We start from the raw sequence: 27,000 nt of genomic DNA, 5'->3' as shown, positions 1-27,000 counted from the left end.
AATAAATTAATGATTACAACCATAAAGTTGCAATTCTTATAATCTGTAGAAGTAATAATATTGTTCTACATTCTACATAAACTATGAATGTATAAGCTATTTCTTAATACAAACTCCAGTTTTATATAGAGGCATAAAAATATGTTAATTCTTATTTTCCAAATTGAGTATATAAAGGACGATTATATATAATTAATTATATGTAATATATGCATATAGGGTGGTCCATGCAATTGTTTCAGGTTATAACTCCGTTACCAGTACAGTTATAGAAAAATGTGAAAGGCGAAAGATGAATGGTTCAAAGAATACTACATCCGTAGGATCATGTGCTTTTTAGAAGTGAAATGGTCATGTGTGCAATCAACAAAAGATATTTTTTAAAAATATCTCGATAACTAATAATTCTTTTATCATTGTACTTCAATGCTCTTTTACGTAGAATCTCTATGTAAAAAAAGAAGTAACCAATTCCATTAAAAATAGTAATAGAATTGTTGATTGCACGTGCACCATTACACTTCTATAACAAACATGATCCTATGGGTATAGTATTCTTTGAACCATTCATCTTTCTCTTTTCACATTTTTCTCTAACTGTGCTAGTGACAAGTTATAATCAGACACAATTACGTGATATATATGTTATATACATTATACGTGAGGAGTGAGAAATTAAAGTTTAAAGAATCGTTTGAAATTTCGGAATATTACGCCAATGTGTGTACGAACGATAAGTGAAGAAGCAGAAGCTCACGGCGCGGCGTTCTGTCAAGTTACGTTAACCTCATAGTGTAGTAATATTCGGGACAAATGTCGAAGTGAATTGAATAAGAGTTACAGGGTAGAATGAGTTTACCCAGCGTAAGTGATTATTCTTTATTAGAAAAAATCGGTGCGGGGAGTTACGCGACTGTTTACAAAGCTTTTAAGAAGGTACGTATATTTTGAGATTGATACGTACATATACAAATCATATGATGACATTGTTCTAACTAGGTTAACAGGCGTCACAATTGCACATGTGATTCATTGTAACATAAAATGTGTATAATTTCTATTTCACAGCTTTCCTTTAATATGCATGAAATCATAATAGTAAATTTTCATGTTATTTAGGTTTAGATATATCTGAACTATACGGCAGAAAATTAGTACTATGTTAATAAATTATTGCTTTAAGATAAAAAGTTGCTTAACGTTATTTGATGTGTTTAGTTATATTTCTAGTGATTTTATTATATAACAGTAAAACTTACTAGATTAATATATATTAATATTATTACTTTTTTGTATATACGTATTTGCAATATTTGTGTATTGTATTTCCAATAATGGAGGTTCATAAGATATGCATATATGTATGTCATATAATTCGGTAAATGAATGACTTTAACAAAATTCTGATTCTGACAGTTTTGAATTAATTTGAATTTAATGAAAGATTAATGCATTTTATACGTACTACGACTATTGTGAATTTTAAGCGTGCTACATATAATACACTTAAAACTGTGGCATACAGTACAGAGAAACATAGTGCACATGTTTTAACTTTTTAATTAATGGTCTTCTTATGAAAAATAAAATATCACTGTTTAGTCGTAATTTTAAAATACGAAATATATCTTTGCTACAATAAACAAATTCGTTACAATTATTGACACTTTTTATAATATATTAATAAAAAGTTTAAGTAAGATTTTTATTAAAGGAAGTACGTTTTTATTATCAAAAGAATTAATAAATTAATATTAACTGATTTAAGCAAGAATAATAATCCACAGCATTAGTATCGTGTAAATAATTTTAAAAACATATTGCACATATTTCTGATGTTTCCGTCGTCGATCGTTTACGTGATTATACTAACCTTTACACTATTTTTTTCCCGGCATTGATAAACACAGCAAGAAAATGTAACAGGTCATCCATTCAAATTCAACTTGTTTTAATGTATTTCTATGACTGAACATTGAACTGTGTCGATTGTTAGCGCAGAATTGAGAGGTGGCCAGAAAAAGATGTTCGAAAGTAGCGTTATCTCAAGGCGAGGCTAACCCTATGCTATTGTTGGTCGTTTTATAGGATGGATGCCGAGAGGTAGTCGCAATCAAGTGTGTAGACAAATCATCACTCTCCAAGTCAGCTATCGATAATATCGTCACGGAGATTTATCTCCTAAAAATACTGCGCCACGAGAATATCGTCGAAATGAGGGATTTTTTTTGGGACGAAGGGTTAGTCCGTTGAACATCCAACATTCAGAATAAAAAAAGACTATGAACGCCATAAAACATATCACGTACATATATACATATGTACATGTATATTTATATGTATATGAGCATACATGATATGAAATATACGGAGTTAAGATTTATTTGCTGTTTTATTTCCGAAATGGAGGATAATAAACGAAATACGTCATTAATATTCTATTAATATTGTTTAAAATATTAATAATTTACTATACTCTAATATATATTATTTTTTAGGATCTTAATTGATGGATTAGATTTTCAAGTGGTGGCGGCACAGTTCTTTTTTATTACTGGTCATTTTATATTTAAAATTTATTCGAAATAATTATTTAGAATAATTAGGGGATTTACATTTGTAAGGACATTAATTTAATTTTTGATTAATGTGAAATCATTAATATCTAAATTATATGTACGATATACTTTTGTAAAGCGTTTTCAAGACCGGTATAATCCTCTAATTAATCTGAACAACGCAAAAAGGTATATCTATCGTTCAGCATAATGCAGGCACATATACATCGTAATGGAATACTGTGATGGTGGCGATCTATCGAGTTTTATAAGGAAGAGGCACAAGTTACCCGAGCAAATTTGTCGCCAATTTTTGCAACAACTTGCACTCGCTCTAAAATATCTACGTAATAATAATGTTTCTCATATGGACTTGAAACCCCAAAATTTATTGCTAATGAGAAGGCCACAATTAACATTAAAAGTTGGAGGTCCGTTCTACATTCCGAACTCTTATTTCTTTTCCTAGTTTCATACAATTGAAGTTTCCAGGAATAAGGAGACAGCTCCAATATTCAAATTGTATTTTTTGGAAGAGAAAGAAAGGTGTAGGTTTCATGTTTAAAGGTACAAAAGTTTATTACTACGAATATTAATTGATTATAAATTTTCAGCACATTTGGAAAAATATTGTTTGATAAAAAATTTGTAGCGAAATTAAAAAAAATTTAAAGATTATCAAATAATAGAATTTTCTTGATATTAGATTTCATTTACTTGAATAAAGATCAGGAAAATTATTTCTTAAATATAATTCAGAAATTGTGAAATAAACAATTTTGTTAGCTTCATCGAATATGTAGTAAAATAGATAGGCTATTAAAAACGCTAGAAACTTTTTGATCAACCCGACAGATGATTTTCAATTGATTTTTAGTTATATACTCAAATTCCTGTAAAGTGGAGCTGCCTCTTTATATATCAACTTCTTCAATTCGAATTCGACGACTTTTGTCTACGTTGATTTTAGATTTCGGTTTCGCTCGGTTTCTCTCGAATTCGCAAACAAAATTTGCGATTTGTGGTTCTCCACTTTACATGGCGCCGGAAATTTTATTGAAGAACAAATATGATGCTCGTGTTGATTTGTGGAGCGTCGGTGTGATCATGTACGAATGCCTTTTTGGCGAAGCTCCGTATTCTAGCAACAGCTTCCAGGAGTTAGCTGAGAAGATTAAGGACTGCCGACCTATCAAGGTGATTACGTTGTTAATCTGTTTTATGTGTACGTATAATGAATAATTAGTATTATCGAATAATTAAAATGCACTGCTTCGTTACTGTATTTGTCTCTGTGTTCTTATTTGTCTTATATTTTTCGTCACTTTTAGTTTCTAAATAAATTATGTGTTTTGGCTCAAACTATCTCTTTGCATGCTTAAATTATTTGGTATATTTTGTACTCAAAGAAGTTCGAAGATTAGGCAAATTTTATGAACAAGATATTAAGGATAGTGGAACTTTGATTATTCGAGCAACGATCGGTTTATTGAGAATTAATAAGCTGCGAAATAACGCATAAATAATGCATAAAAGATACGTAATTGCAACATTATTGCACAATAACTAGGTTGAGGATTTTTATGCAATTTCATATTTTTAGGAACGCGACTTCAAAAATGAAACATAGATAGAAATTTGTTTTACTCGTTAAATAGTATAGTGAATACTTTATTTTGGATATTTCATATATTCTCGTATATTTTCGGCATCCTATACATTTTGAGATTTCTAAATTCCTTATAAATGCATAAATATCCGCGGTCTAACAACAACAAATTTGAGAATTTGAAAATTTGAACATTCGAATATTTGAACATTTGAAAATTGGAAATTAAGTGTTACAGTAACGCAACATTGATCAACAAAGAAACGGTCTCTTATAAGAAATTGTAAAGTGAGGATAAAAATAGAAAACATCGTGAAATTTTTTACTGAAAAGTTTTTGTTCCTATTAAAATATTATGTTGCTATATTTGTATAAAATGATTCAAAATAAATAGTCTTTCCTTATGTGAAAAGAAAGTTATTTAATTATTCGAAAATTATAATTGTCCGAACAGTGTGTGATTGTAAGTATGAACTTGTTCGAAGTGCAACGGCGATATGTTATTTTTTAATTGTGTGTTTAAGAAAAATGTTGACTTTGGACGTTTGTATACGTTGAAAGTATGATGAGTTTTTTTAGTATTGTATAATATATTTCTTTTTTGTTACAATGTAGTATAATGCATATATGCAGCTAAGAAAAGCAAAGATAATCTGATTTAAATCATTTATTATATAATTGCAAGGATAAAGGTAATGCAAATGAATAGCAGTACCGTTTCTAATTTTGAAATCATAACATCTGGAAAATGAACTTGGAAAATCCTGTAATCAAATAATCAATCAATTTTATTTCAAGAGACTTCTTTAGTTAATAAAGACAAGTAGCCGAGATTTTAGATAGGCAACTATTGTAGCCGACTGTAGTTGACGTTTGCCGACATTTGGAAAGAATAATTTGGGTTATTTAAACAACATTCTTTCAATTGAGAATACATAAATAGTTGTAAAGAATTTTCCATGATAAGAATTATGGCTTAAAAATATAAATAAAACGATATGAAGAGCTTTAAATAAACTATCAAAGGATATTATGCTCTACTAAAAGCAAAAGACCAGAAAACTAAATATCTTTGAAAAAAAATGATTTTTACAGTAATGACAACATTAATGAAATTCTTGCTGCTTTTAAAAATTATCTGCATAACTTTTAGTTTACCTTTAAAAATATCAGAAATATTCAGATATTTTTCTTTAGTATCTTTTATGCAAACATTTACAAATGATTTATATAACGTTTTTCTGTATTTCTATAAATCTTTTAATTTAATTCAAGAGACATACAATGTACAAGATCTGTACAAAATATACAGAATATTACTAAATATAAAAAGGCTGTTTTATTTCTTTATTGCACGTTAGTTCTCATATTTTGTTATTTTTCTTGCGTTTGAAAATTATTTATTCCTGTATTTGTCGATGTGGTGAAATCACAGTTACCGAAAGGCTCGCATGTCTCATCGGAGTGCAAGGATTTATTGATGTCCTTGTTGAGGCACAACCCTGACGAGAGGATAACGTTTGATGAATTTTTCGCCCATGATTTCCTGGATTTGGCTCATGCGCCAACAAAGGAAAATTACGACAAGGCGGTAGAGTTAATTCAAAAGGCTGTGAAAATGGATGCAGAAAAAAATTCGAAAGAAGCTTTACATTTATATTGCGAAGCTCTTAGATATTTTATTCCTATTGTAACAAGTAAGAAAGAGTAATACAAATGACACAAATTTGATGCTGTTCACTGTTAATTAATTACATTCATATTTTAACTAAATTATGAATTTATTAGGTGAGACTGATTTAAAGAGGAAAGAAAGTTTAAGATCACGCATAAACGATTATATTAAAAGAGCAGAGGTATTGAAAGCATCCTGTATAGATAATAGTAATGATAAAGATAAATGTGTTCCTGTGGAGCATAAAGAATATTCTATTCAGAGGATATCATCTTTAAATGAGGCGTCATTTGTGTATCATGAACTACGTTTGTATCCAAATTTTTACAATACGACCTTTTCAATAAAATGTGAAAATAATATAATTTATTCAAATTAATTGTTAATTTATATAGAAGAATTCATAGAATAATATTTCTTCTGTTGCAGAAATTACATTACATTAATTGAGATAGTTTATTATTATTTAATAATTACATTGAATCATAAAATATAAAATACAAAGACAGATAAGATTTTTAACTTATTTTAAATTGAATTTATAATTAGAATGTTTCATATAGGTACCGTAACACGTAAAGTTCGTTAAAATTAAAAATATCTGTATGAAGTATTTGCACGCCATTGTATAATTCTAATTAGGTACCAGCAAGTTTCTAACATATTAGTTTACAATTTATTCGTTACTCATCGTTATAAAAACGTAATAAAATATTCTTATGAAATTCCAATAAAATAAGAAAAAGCAATATGGCTTTAAAAGTATTACACCTGTTAAGATGAAACGGGGTGTGTGCTTTGTTTCAACGGAAAACTTTTTTATCCATCTAGAATGACCTGTAATTGATAGCAACTCCTGATTCAACGATCGGTCTCGTCACCAAGAGATATTATTTTATGGTTATTTTTTACTAAACGTTAATTTTTTATACTTTCTTACTAGCAAATTTATAAAATTTAGGTATATGAATTATTTACTAAAAGATTACGTGTGTATGTGGTATATTTTATTGTATTATGGATAATTATCGTGGTTATTTATCGATAGGAACGCTTAGCAAAAGTACAACCAGTATGGCGGATGGCCTTGAAATAGGAGCAATCGCCGAACTGTATCTTGCAGAAGGAAATTATACGCTTGCGTTAGAAAAATTTCAATCTTGTCTAGGAATATTGGTACCTCTTTTGCGAAAAGAACCTCCAGGTCGAAGAAGAGATTTGTTACATAAACAGGTGATTAATGTTCATAATTAATAGTGAATGTGGATGTTTATGCAATTTTACATTTTTCTAAATGCAATTCAAGAAATAGAACTTAGGTAACAAATATATAGAACATACATTAAATGTTCTAGACTCTATCATGGAAAAGGGTTGTTTTCGTTGCGAACCCTTTAACCTCATTGTCACTTTCTTGTATTAATCGGTTTTTCGCGTTAACTGCTGGAATAAAAAATTGAGGATAAGTGGAACCATGTAAAAGCATTTCTTTTATTTGATGGTCTGTTTTGCGGAGTATAAAATTATGATATAAAATATACCTACATAGCTCGAAAGTGAGACAGCTAAATAGAGGAAAATTCGACTACTTTAATGGCTTACTTAGTGCGTTTTTATATGTGTTGTGCGTTTTTAACGTTTCAGCCATAAATGCGCCAACTCAAAGTCGGATTAACCGGATGTAGAATCAAAATTGTTATTTATCTAATAATCTCTCCTCCTTTAAAATTATTTGATTTTAATATTTAATTACGCCAACTGGGTCGAAATTTCCATTTGCATCTACTTTTTAATTAATTCGGTAAATGTTTTTAATCATTTTCAATTTAATTCCACAGAGTCTGGAGTATATTATAAAAATAACGAGAAAAATTGATTAACCTAAAAATTCTTTTTATATAAAACATAGAAGATATCCTAAATTCTAAATTCCATTGAAGCCTTTTTATGATATTTATTGCATTGTTTTTTTACATAATGCGATCGATCTTGTTATACTTATATTTACACAAATTTGTTTCGTTGGTTTACAATGTTTAAATACGGCAGACTTTTGACAGCGGTAAATTTTTAATTTTTAATTATTGTACTTAGTTTTTTAAATATGAAGTCGTGGAATAATGGTGTACTTTTCTAATTATCAGTTTGCATGGCGACTATTTGAACATGCATTTATTTATTCGAACAAAAATCATTTTCATTTAACTTCCTTCAATATCCTTCGTTGTTAATTGTTTGTATTTAATTTATTTGGTCCTTTTATAAATATCAGAATAATTTTCGTTGCAATTAATATAATTTATAAACGTACTTTTGTCATTATTTAGTGAACGTTATATTATAATCATAGAACTGCATGTTAATAACAGTGTTACAAGCAAATTACATGTGGTTATCTTAATTATTATGCCATTTATATATTATGCATCATCTCTGAGGTTTCATGTATACCAATTCAAATAAATAATATCCAACGACCATATATAACATCTATTAAATGACAGATGATCATTAGACACCATTAATTTAATATCTTATAACATATCAAGATGGGCTATTGTAATTAATTATGATGTCCGTTTTAGGACCTCTGGTTTCTAATAGATATCTTGTTACGTAGATAATTGCTACAATTTACAACTGTTAAAAAATATGCATACATGCATATATATTGAAATTCTTTCTTTATATTGTAAATTTACCATACCATTTTTCACGTTATTTTGTAATAACGTAATAACTAACGATTTCAACGATCGAACGATTTCAATATTGTGAGACAAATAATTCGATACAACGTTGTAATTAAATTTTATGATTACTCGCAACATTTATTGCTCGCTTTTAGTAATTACGTTTATGAATATGTATACATATATGTGTAATGCACAATTCTTTTTTTCATTTTATAATATTATGCTAATTGACAGGTACAATATTGGATGAAAGGAGCCGAAAGTACCAAAGGGCTTTTAGCTACTAAAGATATCGAGGAGTCTGCACAACATGCCTCTGATACGTACGAGCAATGCATAATGCAGTAATTCAAAATTTACATTTAATATAAAGTATTATTTGTACTGGTAGCACGTTCTGAAATTTTTTCCGAGACAAATTTGAGTACTTACTGTGTCACGTGTATTATAATGTATTTATATATATATATAGAATGTTTCCATTTATTTATGGAAAAAAAATAAATAATTTTATATTTCATTTTTCAATGCAAATGGTATTCCTCGGTAATATGTTACCCGTAACGTCATACAGCACGTAAAAGCAGCAATATATCATTGCTTTTTTACTTATTAAAATCTCCTCTAAAACGGTGCACGAAAAGATAGTGCATAGAGTAACTAGTTTTCCATTAAGATAAGAAAGAGCAGTGAAAGGGAAACATATCATACTTAATTAATTTTTAATTTTAATAAATTAATTCTCGTATACATACTTATTTTTTATAATAATATCTGTGCACATATGTGTGTGACATTTTATTTATTTATTTTATTCTATCAAATTTACATAAATTCACCTAGAACGTTGCAAACCTATTTACATTTATTTTCGGAACACCAATATTTAAGACACACACAATTTCTGTTTTATTTATAAGTTATCTATATTGTACGTAGTTTCCACTGAAGTAAAATTACATAAACTGTTTATACTATCTTTGTTATACTTTGCTTACATTACTTTTAATGTGAAGTATGCATACTTAGACTTGGTGTCACGTTAACTCGTCCTTGACATTTCGAAGAAAACATAGTTTTGAAATTTACTTACAAATACTGATAAAATTGATCAACTATAAATTTCGTCAAGTATTCACAATGACACCTTTTGTTTAATATCCAATTTTCAAAAAAAAAGATGATTTACTTCTATAAGATTACTTGTCACAAATATACACACACACACACACAGCATTATATATATATATACAAAAAAAAAAAAATGTTAAAACTACTTGTATCATTTGGCAAAAGTATTATTGGCACTTGTATTATTTGAAAAGGCACATTTGAAAGTATCACCTTTTTGCGATTCAATAATAATAACAATAATACTGTATATTCATACAAACATACAAATTTTCCTCTATTTTCAATTTATGAAATTGATTAATGTGACTTTCGGACGACTCGTACAATAAATGATAACAAGCACGAAAAAGAAAAAAAGTATTCTAAAATATAATTAAATATTTTAACGGAAACAAATTTCGAAAGAAAAAATTTGAAAGCGGAAAAGGAGGGCGCGCGCATCATGGCGCGTCGCCCTTACAACTTCCGGTGAAACCACGTGATCTAACTAACGGTCGCTGTTGCCCCGAGGCGTCATGGAAAATTCCTATTCCCGAGCAACAACCCTCTCCCCTTCCCTATGTACATACCCCCTGCTCTCCCCCACCTTTTCGCAGTCCCCACTATGTCGTTGTCAGGTACTTATGTACATCCCCCACTCTTTTGCAAAATTCTCTTCCCCCACCACCTATCCAATGGTACCGGATGTGCGGCAACGTCGCAACCGTTAAGTACATAAGGACGAATGGAAGGGGGACGGAGGGGGGTATGAGAAAGAACTGGCAACGTGTACCACATTCAAATCTGGACGGAACCCGGTCGGCCTCTCGGTTCACCTCCGCACAAAACAGCAGAAAACGCGGGCCGCGAGAGAATTGCGTGTACGTGTATAACGAACGAGGCAACCGACTAAACTGTTTAAGATTCTTCTCGTTTTCCTTCCTCGTGCTTATCGGTTGTGTCTCTATGTCTATCTCTCCTCCATTGTCAAGTACAACAACCACAAAATAGATTCGCAACTCACAGAGGCGCATTTCGCGGCGCCCTCGTGCGACGACCCATTCGCTTTCCCCGCTGTAACTGTGGTATATTATATTTCGCGCGCGCGCACACACAGTTTCATGTAAATGTCACGGGAACGCAAGGGTAGCGTATCCGTGTGGCGGAAGTGTTATTTCGTTCTGTGGAATTATGTGCATGGACATTCAGATTAACGAGAAGAAGAAGAAGATGAACGACAGGAGCGTCGACGAAGACGTACAAATCGTCGAAACCCGAATCAACAGAGGTAAGCTTTGAGGTTATGGGTGGCGGCGGTGGTCGCGGTGGCGGCGACAACAGACTCGCGCGTATCGTTTCCCCCTCTCTTTCTCCCGATATTCCTCCATCTCTTTTTCTCTTCCTGCCCATCTGTATTCCCCTCTCGTTTAGATTCTCATCTCCTATCCTTTTTTACCTTTCTTGGTACTCCTGTGTACTCTTCGCTTGATTTCTACCACATTCAATCTCCGTACCCTCTCGCTCTGTTATACGGGTTGTACCAGCGCCCAGTGCCTAGAAGGTACACGTCGTGTTTTCTGTTTTCTATGAGCTGTGCCTCGTGCAGACCCGGCGAAACGTGGTTCCCCGATGCGACTACCTGTCAACATCTGCATCTCACGTGTTGACAATATACCGTTGCAACAACGACACATTACTAAATACACGTCTTGTTCTCTTAAAATCTGACGTATACTTTTTACCTTCTATTGCATTCCTTTTCTTGTTCCATACAACGCAACGATTGAAACTATTTCATTTTTCTTTCTTTTTTAAAGATTTTTCTTCAGTCATTTATAAACACTATATGTACCATAGTTACCCTATTTTGGCACATGTAAATTCACAGTTATATAAAACATCTAATGTCTGTTAATTTCAATATAATACTAAGGTTCGTTTATGTGCACGTGGATATATGTTTGTTGTGAATTGTCTTTTAAAACACATACCAGCGTAGTCCTAATTGAGTTTGAATATCAGCGTGTATTATTGTATTTGAATGACATACATACAGACATCGATTGCAAATGCTGGGAAAGAACTCATTAAGATTGTTTATGTTTACCAATTATTGTATTTACGTTATGTGATTGTACATATAAAAGTAAAGAATACACATAGGAAACATTATTGGTGACATATGCACGGTGCTCAGTGTTTGCAAAAATATATCTATATCCTGTTAAATATACATACATTGTATTGGTTATTACTATTTAATATTTACACGGACGATAAATCGTTAATAACAAGACTTATTTGCAATACGTTTCGATGTATGATCAATAAAAGGATGTTAATTCACATTTCATTTTATCCGCGTGTGCTTGCAGAAGATGACGTCACGGTTTATTTAAAGTAAACGGTAAGATGATCCTGGCAATATCGTAGATATTTTTTTGGGAAGAAAGTGTGTAATGAATACTTAAATTACAGAACCGTATAACTTCCATAAACAAAAAATATTACGAGAAGCTTAAAGCGTGTCGTCTTTTATTAAAAGCTTTTTTGTATTAATGAAAGATTATATGTGGATATATTCTTTTATGAAAATTTAATTACGGCCAGATAATAACAAGTCTACATTTATTCATAGATAGCTTATTTTTTGAGCTTTGTATGCATCGCGAATAAATTAAAGTTAGGATAAGAAAATAACATACTATTACATTGTATGGCATACATTGTGTACATGGTTATTTTATTATATAAAAATAATATATAGCCTGTTTTGTATCAGTACAATGAAAAAGTAAGTGTAGTCATTCATTATTGAAAACGCTCATAAGAACTTTTGCTTCCTGTTTTATAACTATTTTCCTATAAGTAACTGTAATCTTTTTAATGATTTATGGTTAGATTTACCGTGCCATAATATTACATATAAATATAACATAATGTATATTACTATCAGTATCGATGTGTAATTTCGTTATTATTAAGTAAAGAAATAACTGAAATAAAAAGATGGAAAAGCAAAGAAAATTAATCAATCATAGATAAAAAAGATGTAGAAATTGTCATTGAGATTATTATAGATTATATCCTTTTTATATGTGAAGTATTCCAAAAGCTTTTTGGCGCCACAAAGCGTAATGAAAAGTAAACATTATTGATGTCAGTTACTAGTTGCAAGATAGATCTATCTATCATTAAAAACATTTTTTCAATAATGCTTTTTTATTAATTTTGTAAATGACACATATAAACTTCCATTTACTCTTTTCCAATCGAACTACTGCCATTAGTGAAATTTTACAAATTATCAATATTAATAAATGTTCTTGCATAATAGTAACAAATTTCACAATTAAATTAAAAAAAAATCGCGTTATATGATTATCCTATTTGACAAAAAATAGTGAAATCGTAAAGGAGACGTTTATAACCAACAACATATGAATTCACTACTATCATTAGTTCGTAAATTATTATGCAAGAGGTTCCTAGATTTTGTTCTTTCAAAGTAATTTCGTTCATCTTTATTCCGTAATTTTGAGTACTTTAGAAAAATATATTTTTTTAACAAAGTTTAATATGTATACGCAAAGTTTAATATATATATATATTTTTTTTTTTTTTTTTGAGTAATGGAATAATCAAATTTTTAAAATGCAAAGGGCACTATTATATATTACAGTGAAAACAAATAATGATTTATTTAAAGTTACGATTTATTTAGATCTAGTGAAGTTGTAATAGTTTAATATGGAATAAGATTATTAAGAATTTTCTTTATTATAATTGGTAAAATTATAGATGATAAAACGCATATACATATTTACATACTCTAGTGTCCGTTCTAGTTAATTTACATTTGTGCGCCTCGTGTAACATGGAGCTGATCTCACTCCTCCGACCGTCCGCCCGTTTGCTTCGCCGGCACATATATGCAAAGGCAGCTATATACACTGTACATACGAGAGCGAGAGCTGGGAGGGAAATATGTGCAGACGCAGTATATAATGTATCCGCCTCTATGTACTACATAAGAGCTAAAGAATGATGTAACAAAGAGGCAGTTTCACGAAGTTTGCCGAGCATTCCCGAAGCGGTGCGGCTTCGTCCAAGTCGCATGCGTGCTTGTGTACCATGAAAACGCACACCACGATGCTTGTCAGCTGCTGCAAGTGCACGCCGCCATATGCAATTCTACTGAGTTGCGCAAAAAATTACATTTAGAAAAATGATAGAGCATATTTAGACGGTCCTTTTTCATTATTGTGAATATGTCGAATATTTGTTCTCCCCACTCTTCGAATCATCCTTGTTTTTCTCATCACAGAACACTAAAGCGATGGTAACCTCGTCCCATACGTCTTATCACGATTAAGGCTATCATATTTAATTGTGTCTCTCTGTACTATATTTCACCGCGTTATGTAATGTTTGCTCTTTTGATTTCATAATTGAACAAAATGAATGATATACGTTGCTATTAGGAAGAAGAAGGAAATTGTAAGAGAAAGATTGTGAACGTTAGAAAGAAAGAAGGACAATGCAGTTATGGCAAAGAGAATGGATAGATCGGTACAGGCACATCCTGTTCAACGCCATATTGTTCTTCAGTAATCTCTTCCCCCTCCATATCCACTCCCTCCCCTCCCTGCGAACTGTGCCTTCACTTGGCATAGCAACAGCAGCAATAGAGGGCTGCTATAAATAGATTGTTATGACCTTCCAGTGTTGCCAAAACGACTGGCCCAGTGTATGCCATAGAAGAAATCGGGCCAATCAAGGCCGCGACGGCCATTTTGTAATGGCAACGTTGCACGGTCATATAGATTAGCATCTTTGTTATCCCTGTTATATATATAATTATTTATAGAAAAACACAATCGAAATAAAAGAGTAACAAACATATAAATATTTTAATTACAACGTATATAGTTATGATTTTTTAAATATTCTTTATTTTAGTTTTAGTTGCTTAATCTATGCACGAAAGCTAACGGTTTTTTATTTTGTATCTTAATAAAGACGTATCTTTATTCATAAACATGCTCATACGATGCTGATAAATACAACTTTCTACATCTTTTTGTTTTTATATGTTTCTTTAAGTATCGATCAAGCGACGTTGCTTTTCCCCGCATACATCTATGTATTAGTATGTACGACTGAAAAGTGAAAAAAGGGAGACCAAGTGGGCGTGCCTGCAGCAAGAACCGGCAACGTTGCAGCCGTAAATCATGATTAAAATAATAAGTATAATACATATGTAGTACATAGGAGGCTGTCGAGTATATGTATGTAAGGCTGCGCAGAGGCACAAACAGCGACGTATGTCTGGCAACGTTCTGCGCAGCTTCAGTTCCCCCACCTTTGTTATTTAACCCCCACCATCACGCAGAATCCCACGGGTAAGTTCCAGAAATGGCGGTGGGGGTGAAACGCGGGCGTTAGAGGAGGGAAGGGCACCTGAAACCACGACTATATACCGCCGCGTGCGTTTACCAATCTTGGCACTTTGCCTGAAAGAGCATATCGACCGTGCAACGTTGTCACATCGTCTGCGCGATCTTACGCGCTGGCCCTGGCCACTCTTTGAGCGGTATGTACCTAGCTGCTGCAGCCGATCCCTGACACACGATGCGAAATCCGATTGAGGATATGGTTCACCTATTTATAAGATTCAGTGACGTATCTAGTATAAAATTTCATAATTTCCTGAATCTCTTGAAATAAGTGAAGTGAGAAGTACGGCCAAATGATAATGATACTACACTGGAGATTAAAAGCAGTTGAAAATGTTGATCACGATTTCGATGATTTCTGAGAGTTATGCAGAAAAGATTTTGAATTAATGAAATATATATGGATTTATAGATAAAATTTAATTAAATTCTACGTGATATTGCTATGGTATAATGAAAATAAGAAGTTTGAATGACCTATTTGTTTGTAAACATCTAAGAAATCCAATTTTGCTGTATGTATATTTCGTTATAACCGTTGTGCAGTTATATATATATATATATATATATATATAACATATATATACAAATATATATTAATAATATATATTTGTTACATGTATTATTGCCGAAATTTAATTAAAATCTCAATTTATAAAACGCGATGATATAGAGGGAACAATAAATATTTCTTTGTTGGAAGTATGAGTGATGAATGTAACACGTGACAAGCATGCGTATTAACATAGCGTATAAAGATTTTTTTAATTTTATTTTCCAATTTCCGGTATTTAAATACTTATTTACTACGAAATTTGAAGACTGAAATGATCTTACGTATTTTATTTATGTTTTTTATTTATATAGCACAAAATTATACCTTATGTGTAAATTGTATAATCACGATTTAAAAAACCGTAAATACCGGAATAATTTCTACCGCCTTCGAAATTTTATTATCTTTGGGAGAGAAAGTTGAGTACATCCTTCACTTGTCACTGATCGGCTTCGACTAAAGACTGCTGCCAGGCAACGGTCTTATATAGCTCTCGTATCGAACACCAAAGTATAGTAATTAGTATAAACAGAACCTTCTATCTTATAAAGCATTCATTTCTTGTAAGTTAATGGACATTTCTTCGTAGCGAATGAATTATTATTACAATGAAATGTAATTTAAGGATTTTGTTGCGATATTATCAATTTTTAACTTATTTATATTTACCGTTATATTTATTTAAATTATCGGCGCATGCGCAACATGTATGTATTTTATATCTGGATATAAAATTCAACATAATTAATAATATTGAGTGCGACGGATAGATGGCGACAGTTATTGGGAAGACTACCGATCCCCTTTTACCCAGAGCAATAGAAATCTTTGTATACTCTACACAATTTTAATTCAAATTGTCAATTAATTAAATATAAAATATAGACAAATTATATTATAATAGATTAATATTCTGAATTATTTTTGTTTTTGTTTTAAGAACTTTTTTAAAGAAATTATTGTCATTTGTTTTTCAACTAATACATATAATTTCAAGTATGTTGTGTATATATTTTTTCAAGTAATGTATATATACAACTCAATGTTTTATCGAATACTCGATAAAATTCATTGTATTTTGTACTTCCACATTTCGCGCAGTAAAATACAATACAGATTTACGAAGTTGTCGGTTAAAAATACCGCAGTGATATAAAATTGGGGTATCTGAAAGAATTATCGATGGACATTAGGGAGTGCAACAGTAACGTCAGATTCCTAAAAATGGAAAGTTAAAGCCAACGGGTGGTGATACGTCGCGGAGGACGATACTGGCACATACCTAACGGAGTACAGTCAGCGTGGAAAACTAAGCGTGCCTCTCTAGTCCGTAAGGATTGGCGGTCGGCTAGACCGCGGAATGCCTAGTGTCCCGTGCAACTGCAGGCAGACAGCTCGATGCTACGGCATGGCCTACTGGGCGGCCTGAAATCGCAGTTTTACAGAGGCGAAGTCCGCGTAAAATGGCGCTACCCTCGATCGAGAGCTCCTTAATCAACGGCAAAGCTTCGCCGGGGTCCAGAGGTACGCCCGTGTTACGAACAGCATGTACATAGTCAGTGTGAACGATACCACCGTCTACGTACGTTTATCTACCCTAGAAATGTATCCCTCGAGAGTCGAGTCGGAAACTCTTTCGCGCCACCTGCTATAATAATTGCAATCGACAGAGGCAAAGTGAAAACGTCGTCGAGGGAAAGCGTGAAAACTTCGAAGCCGAGAGAGTCGAAACAGAGGAGGAGGATAGAACTTTTCCTCTGTCTGAGCCTGTTTCTCGTCTCGTCGTGTAACATGGTCGTGTGTCGTCCCATCGACAGTGCACATCAGTAGACGCACCGCGTATAACCTCTTCGCTGGTTTACAACTCATCCAACCGATATGTGATTTCGACTCGGCTAGAAAGCATCGTTGATCGTCAAGGATGAGGAACGATATTACAGACATGCATACGGTGAACGCTGATAGCAGCACGGACGCCATATGGCTCGAGAAAAGGAGTCCATTGCAGACGGCACCCGATCAAGTGTCACTCAGTACGTTTTCAAATGCATCTTTCCATCATTAACGAAAGATGCGTTGTGTCTTTGTAAATCCTAGTGTGGTGAATTTTTCTCGTATCTTAATGTACACGTGCGCGTACTCTTGATTAGCCCCTCGTTTTCGTTTGATAATCGATGTCGGTTGAAAAGAGCGCGAGAGTATTTTTTCCATCGATTTCAAAGAAAAGAAACGTTTTCATTTTTTACAGAAGGTAATTTATGGCTGTTTTATTTAAATGTCGATGTAAATGACAAGGGATTCAAATCGATTAAACAATGAATAATCAATTAACACATGTCACGTGTACAGTGTACAGTGTTTTGAAGTGCCTGACGTTTTACAAAACTGCGAGTGCGCAACTACAGTTTCGAATTTGTGAATTCTCGGAAAATATGGTTTCTAATCCGACATTAGACAATTTTGCAGTCCTGTGTACATTACGAATCTTAGATATGTGTATATATCACGCAAATTGCCGGTACCAATCTTGTGCTGTGTTATTATATACATCTTTTGCAATTTAGTTGAATTGTAATGTTTAATTGAAAATGAACTACTACGAAAATGTTTCTATGCTTATTTTCTTTGTCTATATTTTGTATGAAAGGAAAAACAATTAAAATTTGTATAAGAAAAATGAATAGTTGTCATTCATATTCATAAACTTAGATTAAATATCAATAATTACAGTGCAAAAATAACTTCGATTGGATAGTGCGTATCTTGCGCGTAGGTCTTAAACACGCGTATGCTTTCGTACAAATTAACAGCGCCAAATTTCATATAATATATGTAGAAACGAACTTTATAAATCTTATTTAAGATGGATAAAATTGACAATTTAGTGGGTTATTATTTTTGTGGGAGTTCGTTCCGCAGAATAATCAAAGATAATTGCTTTAATTCATTACTGATATATTGTAATCGTTTGTGGTATACGATAAATGTATTTTCCCGCGCTCTTCTCCATCGATCGTCGTCTGTAATTTTTATACACAATCATCAAAAACAATAAAAAATAATTCATTTTTTCATTATTTTGATTTCTATAGATTTTGTTATTATGTTTTAATTTTGTTGAGAAATAAATAGAATTCATAATGATTATTTATTGTTATTTAATTCACTAAAACTTGATAATATACTGACATTATGTATTTCAGTTATAGTCTAGTATTTATAACGAATATAAGTTATTGTAATAATTAAGTGTTTGTTATTGTAAATAATGTGTTAAAGAAAAGAATTATACATATAAGATTAAAATATAATTTTAATTAATTCTCGATTGGTATTGTTTAGTAATTTGGATTAAGTTGTTTAATTTTAAAGTATTTCATTTTAGTTTGTATTCTATAAGCATTTTTCGTGATGAAAATTATTAATAAATGTAGAATACACATTCAAATTAAATATTGGAATTAAGTAATCTAACTTAGACTACTATGGTTACCTATGGGTACCACTTAAGCGTTAAATAACAAACCATTTAAGCAAAATAATTTTATCTAGAGTTCAATATTCCTTAAAAAATTTGTGCCACATAAATGTATATATCATATTCTTTATTTTGTAATTATCAAAAATAATAAGAGTATATTATATATTTTCCAGCTTTTGATAAAGTCGTAGTTAAGCAAGAACTTCCCGATGAGGCGGAGATCCGAGAACTGGCTGCCAAAATGGTGGAAGCAAACAAGGCGAAAATGGTCACAGGAGTACCAGGGGCCGCACCACAACAAAGGCCCCCACAATGTCTCCTTCCACAATCAAATCTTCCTGGTATCCTGGGATACTTGAACAAACGACCAGCGGATTCGTCAACTGCCGTATCAACGAAACCTCCTACGACGGAAGGCAAAGTACCGCCTGATGATGAAAGCCAAAGAGGCCGATTCGGATGGACCAGTTTCGACGATTGTCACATACCTTATATATTTCGTTCTGGCGAAAAGTATTGTGCTGTACGAATTTTAGAATCTAAGTTGCTGAACAAGTACCTGAGTTACCTGCACTCGGATATCTACAGTTGTACGTGTATAAGGAGTTACTATATAACGGAAGCGGAGAGTAAATTGTTCACCGATATAAACGTGAAACACTGCGAGAATCAGTTTGGAAGAGATCCATTTACGTGTAAAGACTTAGTGGTTCGACTTTCGGACGCAAAGGAGTTTTATACGTTTTTGGACGTGTGTTACACGAAATTAACGGCCGGGACGAATCCAAACGTGTCAAATGGACAAAAGGCTGATAAATGTGGATTCATTCGGATAAATAAGGAATCCGTTGTTCCTTACACGGTGAAGGACGGCCTTCAATACGTCCCTCTCTTTTACTTCGAGGGCGAGACCGAGAATCTCAAATTGAAAGCGGAAAAACTCGAGGGTTGGGACTTATCGTATTTAAAGTTTTGTTGCAAAGTACAGGGTATTCGTAACGAACTGTTTGCCAGTGAAACATGTTCAGTGATTAGTTTGAATGACATTAAAAGTTATTTCCCGCCCGGCACGGGGTTCGAAGATTATTGGCCGACGAAAGTGATGGACTCTCAGTTGTTAGTGAATAGCAAAGGTAGTGGTAGCGGTGGCGGCTGGACCAAACAACCCACACCGCCAGCGACCAAACCAGTTCCCGTGCAAAATAGTGCGAATAAAGCGACTGTTAACGCACGTGCTGCTCCCATGCATAACATGCTACCACGTGGATCTGTCGCAAACACATCGCAAGTGCAACAACGAGTCAGCCAACCTAGACCCGTTGCGACCACCCATCCAGCACATTCTTCGCCAACAGCACTACCTTCAGGCAGGTCGAATATCGTCACACAGCCGATGTTGAACACAGTGCAAAGTGTTAATGGCTGGACAGGCCTCGTCGGTGGTCAACCCACCTTTCAAACGGCGGCGCTTGTTTCTCAACCTAGTTCTATTGTACGAATGCCTTCGTCCCTAAATATGCACAATGTAAGTCGCTCTCTACAATGTTTCCGCTTTTATGTAATTCAATAAAAAGTATCCAGTTGTTTAAAAATATATTTATATTATTATATATTTTTGTTGTAATATTATTAAAATTTTATTAAAGTTAGAATATGTAAGAATATTTTTTAAATACATCATTATGATTAGCTATTTTTTCTATCTCTTTTTGAGAAAGTTGAAAACCTAGTAAGGGTCAACGTTATGTTAGTTAATATATATATATATATATATTAGGTCATCCCATAAGTTCGTTCCGTTTTTCGAACGGTTATATATGTTAACATTGTTTACATACCTTTCAGTTTCATGAAAAAATGTAATCCCCCTCTTGTTGTACAACTTCTTCCCATTTTTCGAGTGCATTGGTCCCTTATCGCCGTATGTTTATAAATCGACACATGAAATGTATACACAAAAGTCGGCACGAACTTATGGGATGACCTAATATATATATATATATATATTATGTATAATATATTATAAATATTAAAATATAATTATATATATATATATATAAAATTATATTTTAACAAACAAAGACAAATTGAAATAATATACTAATGAGTTTTTCATTGATAATAGTTCAAGATTTTTTATTATAGCAAATATCTACAGCACCAAAAAATTATTCACAACAATCTAGTAGGAGTAGAGGGGGTGGAGGTAGTGCAGCAGCTCAGTACCCTGGAGTTTATCCAGTTACAACTATGCAGAATGTTGTTCAGGCCCAACCACCCCCTCTTGTCAGAGCAACAATTCACTCCAATCAACCTAATCTTGGGTAAGCAATAAAAAGTTTTCTTGAAAGTCTTCTTTATTCTTCTTTGTTTCTTAATATACAATATCTATGTATATGTTTTTTAAAATGAAGCTTTCGAATATTCAGAGCAACTTTTCATTTTTAATGTTAAGCATTCTCTCTTCTTACACAGCATTATCAATATTTTATGCTTGCTTCCAATTTAGTGATTGAAAACAGTAAATTATATATTAGATGTGAGTTTTTATTGTTAAAAAGCACGTTATGGAATATTTTGCTCAAATATATTTAAATAACAAATCATATACATATGTTAAATATCATTTCCCTTTTGACAATTACAATTTATCTTTCTTGATGTGTTACTCAAATTTAAGGTGAAATTAATCATTAATTCAATACAACTTCATTCATGTAGTAGTTACATTAGTGTAAAAATGTTTATTATATTTATTACTCACACTGTATATAGTTTATCAATGCATATTAAAAGTTCATAATAGCTTTATTTGAAAAGTGATCTTAATATGATGTATACTAGAATAAAATGAGCATGCAGTGTCGAATTTTAGGGAATCACTTATTTATTTGAAGTATATAATTATACTATTTGCAAAAATGTTATTATTTATTATCTGGAAAACCTGCACTATAGCTTTTTGCATTTGTACATACAACGTATGATTTTTTTGTATAGTTATCCAACCTATGGGAAGGATGACTGGTGAGTCCCTGTAAAATGTACTATAGTCATGATTACTACACAAAAGTAAGATAGCATGCACAAGAACATTATAATTAACAAATTTTTGACTTATATAAATCTGCAATAACTACATATTGCCTGTGTTGCCTCTTCAAACGGTACTTATATTCTTTCTAATGTTTTTATTTCTTTTATTTACTATACACATATATCTACTTTATATTTTCCTAGATATACTTTTATTTTCGTTTTTTTGTAAATCATATTATTTTTTTTTTTTTTTTCATAGAAATGCTATTAAATGAGATATTGATATATGTGGAAAATGTGAATAATTTGTATTTTTTTGTAAATCAATTTTTCGTTTTTTGTAAATCATATTATTATCAACCTTTTTTCATAGAAATGCTATTAAATGAGATATTGATATATGTGAAAAATGTGAATAATTTGTATTTATTATTATTATTATTATATACATATATGACTGATTTGTATACTTTTCTTTATTATTTAAATAATAAACTATGTTAATCTTTTATTGTTGTTATTTATTTGTTGTTTAAAATATTAGTTAATAAAATATTGAAATTTGTATAATACATAAAATACTCTTGATGCTATTATACATTTAAGCATAAATATAGTAAATCAATATATACATTTTGTAGGGAATCTGATTACAATGATTAATATCTCATGTACATATTTCTCTATTTATATTCTTTTAAACTAGTATACACTTTTAAGTTTCCCAAACTATTCAACAATGTGTAGATTTTCTGTACAATATTGTATCTTACATAAACATTTTGTAACTTTATTAAGTACTGTAGTTCATGTAAATTACATAATTATAGTTGATCATATATATTTCCTAATTTGTATGTTTCTTAAGATTTATCATAGAGTGTTTCCATTTTAGGGTTACATCAACATATACTACGCCTACTTTAGGTGTACCAAATGCTGTTACAGCAAGTACATACCCTCAAATGCTAGGTTTAAGTGAACAAGTACAAGCTCTGATGCCGTCACCTACTCAGGTATCTACGCTATTACACCCACAAAGGCATACACCATCCGTACATAACACATCTCACGCGAAATATCCACCACCATTAATACCAGTTAATGGTAGTAATAATAGTTCCAGGTATGACATTGTTTACTTTATCATATTATCATATTATATTTAAATTTTTAATAGGAACTAAACTACTTTAAAGGGAATAAATAAATACTTTATTATTGTATTGAAATATTTATTTTCAGGGATTCAAGAGGCAGAAAGCCACTGATCCCAATATCAGAAACACATATATCAACCTGTCAAGTTCAACCTTATCAAATTCAGAAAGCGCTTGTAGAAGACAAAATGGTACCTTGTATTAATTTCAAGCCATATATATATTCTGAATTACTGATGACGCTTCCTGACTTCGTGGCTCAGTATTTTCCTATATGTGACATTAATAGCTGTCGGCAAGTTCTAACAGATGTCTTGCATATAGACTTATATCAAGGAAATAGGTAAAAAAGTACTATTTTTTGCATATATGTTTGTACACAATGCTCTTAACTTTGCCAATAGTAAGAATTTTGCAAGTATATCCCTTTTTATTTACCTTAAAATATTTTGTAGGAATGTACATTTACTTCACATTATGACTGATGTAAATAACTTTTAATTTAAGATACTTTCTTTTAAAGGCTACAAATGAAAATGTTAATGGAAGCAGGGAAGTGTTCATCTTTAAACGAAGAACTACCATTAATACAAGTAAAAAGTATAATGAAATACATGCCTCAATTGAAATATATGTTTAATAGAGGTGGTGAGATGGTAATGCCTGCACCTGCACATTCTTCTGAAGAACACCCTGCCAAAAAACGTCAACGCACCAGCTAGGACTGGCTACAGCCTTACTGGCCTACTTATGATTACTATCATTCGGCATTTTAAAAAAAGCCGTTTCCTTTACTCCAATGTAACAAGTCAGCATTATTATATGCCCTGAAAAAACGTAAACCAGATTATTCTGTATTGACGTCATGTGCCAGAAAGAGTGCACGCAAATGAAGATTACCTTTTAGAATACAAGGGATCTGTGACATACTGTGAGCTACTTCTTTCTCCAAAGTGTATCTATCGACGAAAGAATACTTGTAAATAAAACTGAGATGTATAAAACTAGTGTTGCACAGTTGGCAATTTAGATATGCTTTTACATATTAAGATTATTAATACTTTTCTTTAAGATTTTTCGTTTACAACTGGAAGTTGTCGAACGATCAATATAAATACTGTGACTATCACACACACACAAGACCATTCCTTTCTTCTTTGTTTGTCCTCATTTTATTTTTCTACCTCTACTATAAAGTATCTTACGTATAGTATTTCTTTATAAATAAAATGAAAGTTTTAATATTAATGTGATTCGGAGAAAGAAAGTGCCGCCATGCGATAACTCAATAACAGATGCGAAATGCAAGAAAGTGGTTGTTTGAACTTGCTTATATTGCACGTTGAACGGATATCAAAAAGATTTGGCATTTGTATATTTAAAGAGACGGAGGTAATGCTTCTTCAAGTTCCTAGTTATTACTAATATGTATCATGATAATTGCTGAAAAATAATTTAAAACTGTTACTAATTCACAACAATGGTTTAACGTAAATTGTGACATAAGTTTAGTGAATCTTACTAGAGAAAAAGTATTCTAAGTTTAGAATCTTGGAAAACTCTATTTTCGAAAGTTCACTTATCAGAGACACCGTACACAGTGATGCAAATAATTTTGTTCAAGTATTGTCTGTGTAAATATCTAAGTCAATAAAAAGAAATGCAATTTAGAATATCATTAAAAATATGACACATATTAACAGTTGGTGAGATATCTACTACCAGTGTTTGTGAAGGCTTTATAACTATTTCAAATGTGAATACAATCATTTAAAGGATGTAATTGGCTTCTTTTATTTTTTATAAAATGAACAAAATAATTATTAATTATGTAGAAAGTTATGTAAAAAAATACAAATTTATATTACGTAAAGCATAAATTGTCTTATTTTTTGTATTAGTAAATTTCATGATTATTATTTATTAAAACATATTTCATAAAGCGAACATAAATTATTAATATATATATATGTATATATATATTAATTAAATTAATTAAATACTATATATATATATATATTAATAATTATATATATAATATATTTTATATATGTATATGTATATAAAACATTTATTTATATGAAAACAAGTACCGCAGAAAAAAAGTTTAGAAAACTTACAAATTGTTAAACATATAAAGCCACCTGAGATGGTCTTCCGCTTTAAAAATAATGTAGGTACGGAAGTAAAATTATTTGAGATAATTATGTAATATAATTTCCGTTTACGTGCATGTTTTTTAATTCGTTTAATTAAATGGAAGGTAACTAAGAAAAACGAATTTGGGTGTAAGTACGCTATTTCTGCTAATCCTGACTTTGAAAAAAAGAGGCTTAAATTAATATTATTGACTGATTAACTTTCACATTCGCTTTTACTATTACATGAAACAGAAAAAGCTATGTATATGCAAAGAAAGAAACATGTGTATATATATGTATATGTATGAAAATAATTCTAGTGATAAATTAATGTTGACCATTATGGATTTTCATATAATAAAAAAGGCTTAGGCATCCTGTTACGGTGGAAATGGTATATTTTGTTATTTATAAATTACACTTAGTCATATCACGACTTCAAAGATTCTATTGCCATTAAAAAGACTATGTACCACGGACTGGTGTCTACTCTTTTCTAATGTTAACGAAAAAAATGATAAAAAAATAACCCAAGAAATTCATACACGATAAGCATTCAGTGAAAAACGTCTGTACAATATGTAAAATAATATATTTATTATTTACGTCTTATAACATGTCGGGTTTTGATTTTTGTACTTTCGTAAAAAGAAACTTATTGTTAGAAAGAGAAAAGGAAATACAATTGCAATTAGTATCATTTTAGCTCATTTTAATTTTAAGCGCGTGCATCATGGATACTTTATTTAATAAATTAAGTACAATATGAACAATGTTTCTTGTACTAATATGTTTGTGTTATATTGAGCGTTGTTATAAATAAATAGTAATTATTTCTTATGTATGTATATAAGTATATGAGAACAAAAATATTATTACAAAAAGATGTATGCCACTGAAGAGAATACGAATACAAACTGGTAAATAAATATCCAAGTTGGAAGAATTTCTTGAATTATTTTAATAATTGCTTCATGTTGTCCCATGAAGTATATAGAATGTAGTATGCACTGTATTCTGAAATTACAAGAAAAAGAAGGAAGAAATTTGTGGGCCCAGTCGAAAAATTAGAACTTAATTATTTTTAGTATGTTAGATTAGAGCATTTATTTGTTAACATGTTAATATGCGTGTATTATACTTTATCACACTATCATCTGTACATATAGATCATAAGAACTAGACATACTAGACATTTCAAATAAATTCATGATATAATTAACGAGTGTTGGTTATTTTATGTTAAAGTTAAATACATTATATTGACTAAAAAGAAGATTTACATTTGAGTCAATCAGAAGTTGCACTGATCTACTCCATAAAATGAAAAACAGAAGAAGGTAACGATGTTACAAATACTATTTTTTAAATTTATTTTAGAATTTAGTATCGTTTATCTCATTTTCTTTGCAATGAAGGAACTTACGGAAATAAATTACTTGTTTCTTGAAAATTTAATATTAATTATGTATTCATGTAATGAAATTATGGAATTGATAAAAAGTGGAGTTGA

The 27,000-nt window shown here is 31.2% G+C and overlaps 2 protein-coding genes and 1 long non-coding RNA gene across 10 annotated transcripts; 2 read left to right on the top strand and 1 right to left on the bottom strand.

The window, feature by feature from the left end:
• The first annotated feature begins 391 nt into the window (after positions 1 to 391).
• Positions 392 to 9,066, top strand: LOC126917745 (serine/threonine-protein kinase ULK3). Of its 2 annotated transcripts, XM_050724986.1 has the most exons (8): positions 392 to 936; positions 2,089 to 2,240; positions 2,775 to 2,989; positions 3,529 to 3,755; positions 5,603 to 5,864; positions 5,956 to 6,150; positions 6,891 to 7,075; positions 8,773 to 9,066. In XM_050724986.1, the coding sequence occupies exons 1-8, from the start codon at positions 850 to 852 to the stop codon at positions 8,884 to 8,886; spliced, it is 1,437 nt and encodes a 478-aa protein (XP_050580943.1). In that variant the 5' UTR covers positions 392 to 849; the 3' UTR covers positions 8,887 to 9,066. The 2 variants fall into 2 exon arrangements, with proteins under 2 accessions (XP_050580943.1, XP_050580944.1); XM_050724987.1 differs by lacking the exon at positions 392 to 936 and having other exon boundaries at positions 2,096 to 2,240; positions 2,765 to 2,989.
• A 1,300-nt stretch (positions 9,067 to 10,366) lies between these two features.
• On the top strand, positions 10,367 to 26,709 carry LOC126917738 (uncharacterized). 7 transcript variants are annotated; one of them, XM_050724960.1, is made up of 8 exons: positions 17,048 to 17,190; positions 17,268 to 17,699; positions 19,321 to 20,672; positions 21,293 to 21,471; positions 22,148 to 22,174; positions 23,082 to 23,312; positions 23,432 to 23,689; positions 23,870 to 26,709. In XM_050724960.1, the coding sequence occupies exons 2-8, from the start codon at positions 17,588 to 17,590 to the stop codon at positions 24,066 to 24,068; spliced, it is 2,358 nt and encodes a 785-aa protein (XP_050580917.1). In that variant the 5' UTR covers positions 17,048 to 17,190; positions 17,268 to 17,587; the 3' UTR covers positions 24,069 to 26,709. The 7 variants fall into 7 exon arrangements, with proteins under 7 accessions (XP_050580918.1, XP_050580921.1, XP_050580924.1 ...); XM_050724961.1 differs by lacking the exons at positions 17,048 to 17,190; positions 17,268 to 17,699 and adding an exon at positions 10,367 to 10,939; XM_050724967.1 differs by lacking the exons at positions 17,048 to 17,190; positions 17,268 to 17,699 and adding an exon at positions 13,320 to 15,247.
• On the bottom strand, positions 16,657 to 17,039 carry LOC126917772 (uncharacterized). The gene is made up of 2 exons (XR_007711059.1): positions 16,949 to 17,039; positions 16,657 to 16,833 (listed from the first exon to the last, which is right to left on the bottom strand). It is a non-coding gene; the product is annotated as an uncharacterized LOC126917772 (long non-coding RNA).
• Positions 26,710 to 27,000: the final 291 nt, after the last annotated feature.

This window comes from Bombus affinis, chromosome 6 (genome assembly GCF_024516045.1).
Source record: "Bombus affinis isolate iyBomAffi1 chromosome 6, iyBomAffi1.2, whole genome shotgun sequence".
Classification (NCBI taxonomy): Eukaryota; Metazoa; Arthropoda; class Insecta; order Hymenoptera; family Apidae; genus Bombus; species Bombus affinis.
This window is presented reverse-complemented; position numbering and strand designations above follow the sequence as displayed.

Coding starts and splice junctions, on each gene's coding strand:
- LOC126917745 (XM_050724986.1), top strand. CDS start 850: ATGAGTTTACCCAGCGTAAGTGATTATTCTTTATTAGAAAAAATCGGT. Junction 3,756..5,602: donor AGGACTGCCGACCTATCAAG/GTGATTACGTTG, acceptor GTGAAATCACAG/TTACCGAAAGGCTCGCATGT. Junction 5,865..5,955: donor TTTTATTCCTATTGTAACAA/GTAAGAAAGAGT, acceptor TGAATTTATTAG/GTGAGACTGATTTAAAGAGG.
- LOC126917738 (XM_050724960.1), top strand. CDS start 17,588: ATGAGGAACGATATTACAGACATGCATACGGTGAACGCTGATAGCAGC. Junction 21,472..22,147: donor TCCAATCAACCTAATCTTGG/GTAAGCAATAAA, acceptor TTTTTTGTATAG/TTATCCAACCTATGGGAAGG. Junction 22,175..23,081: donor ACCTATGGGAAGGATGACTG/GTGAGTCCCTGT, acceptor TTTCCATTTTAG/GGTTACATCAACATATACTA.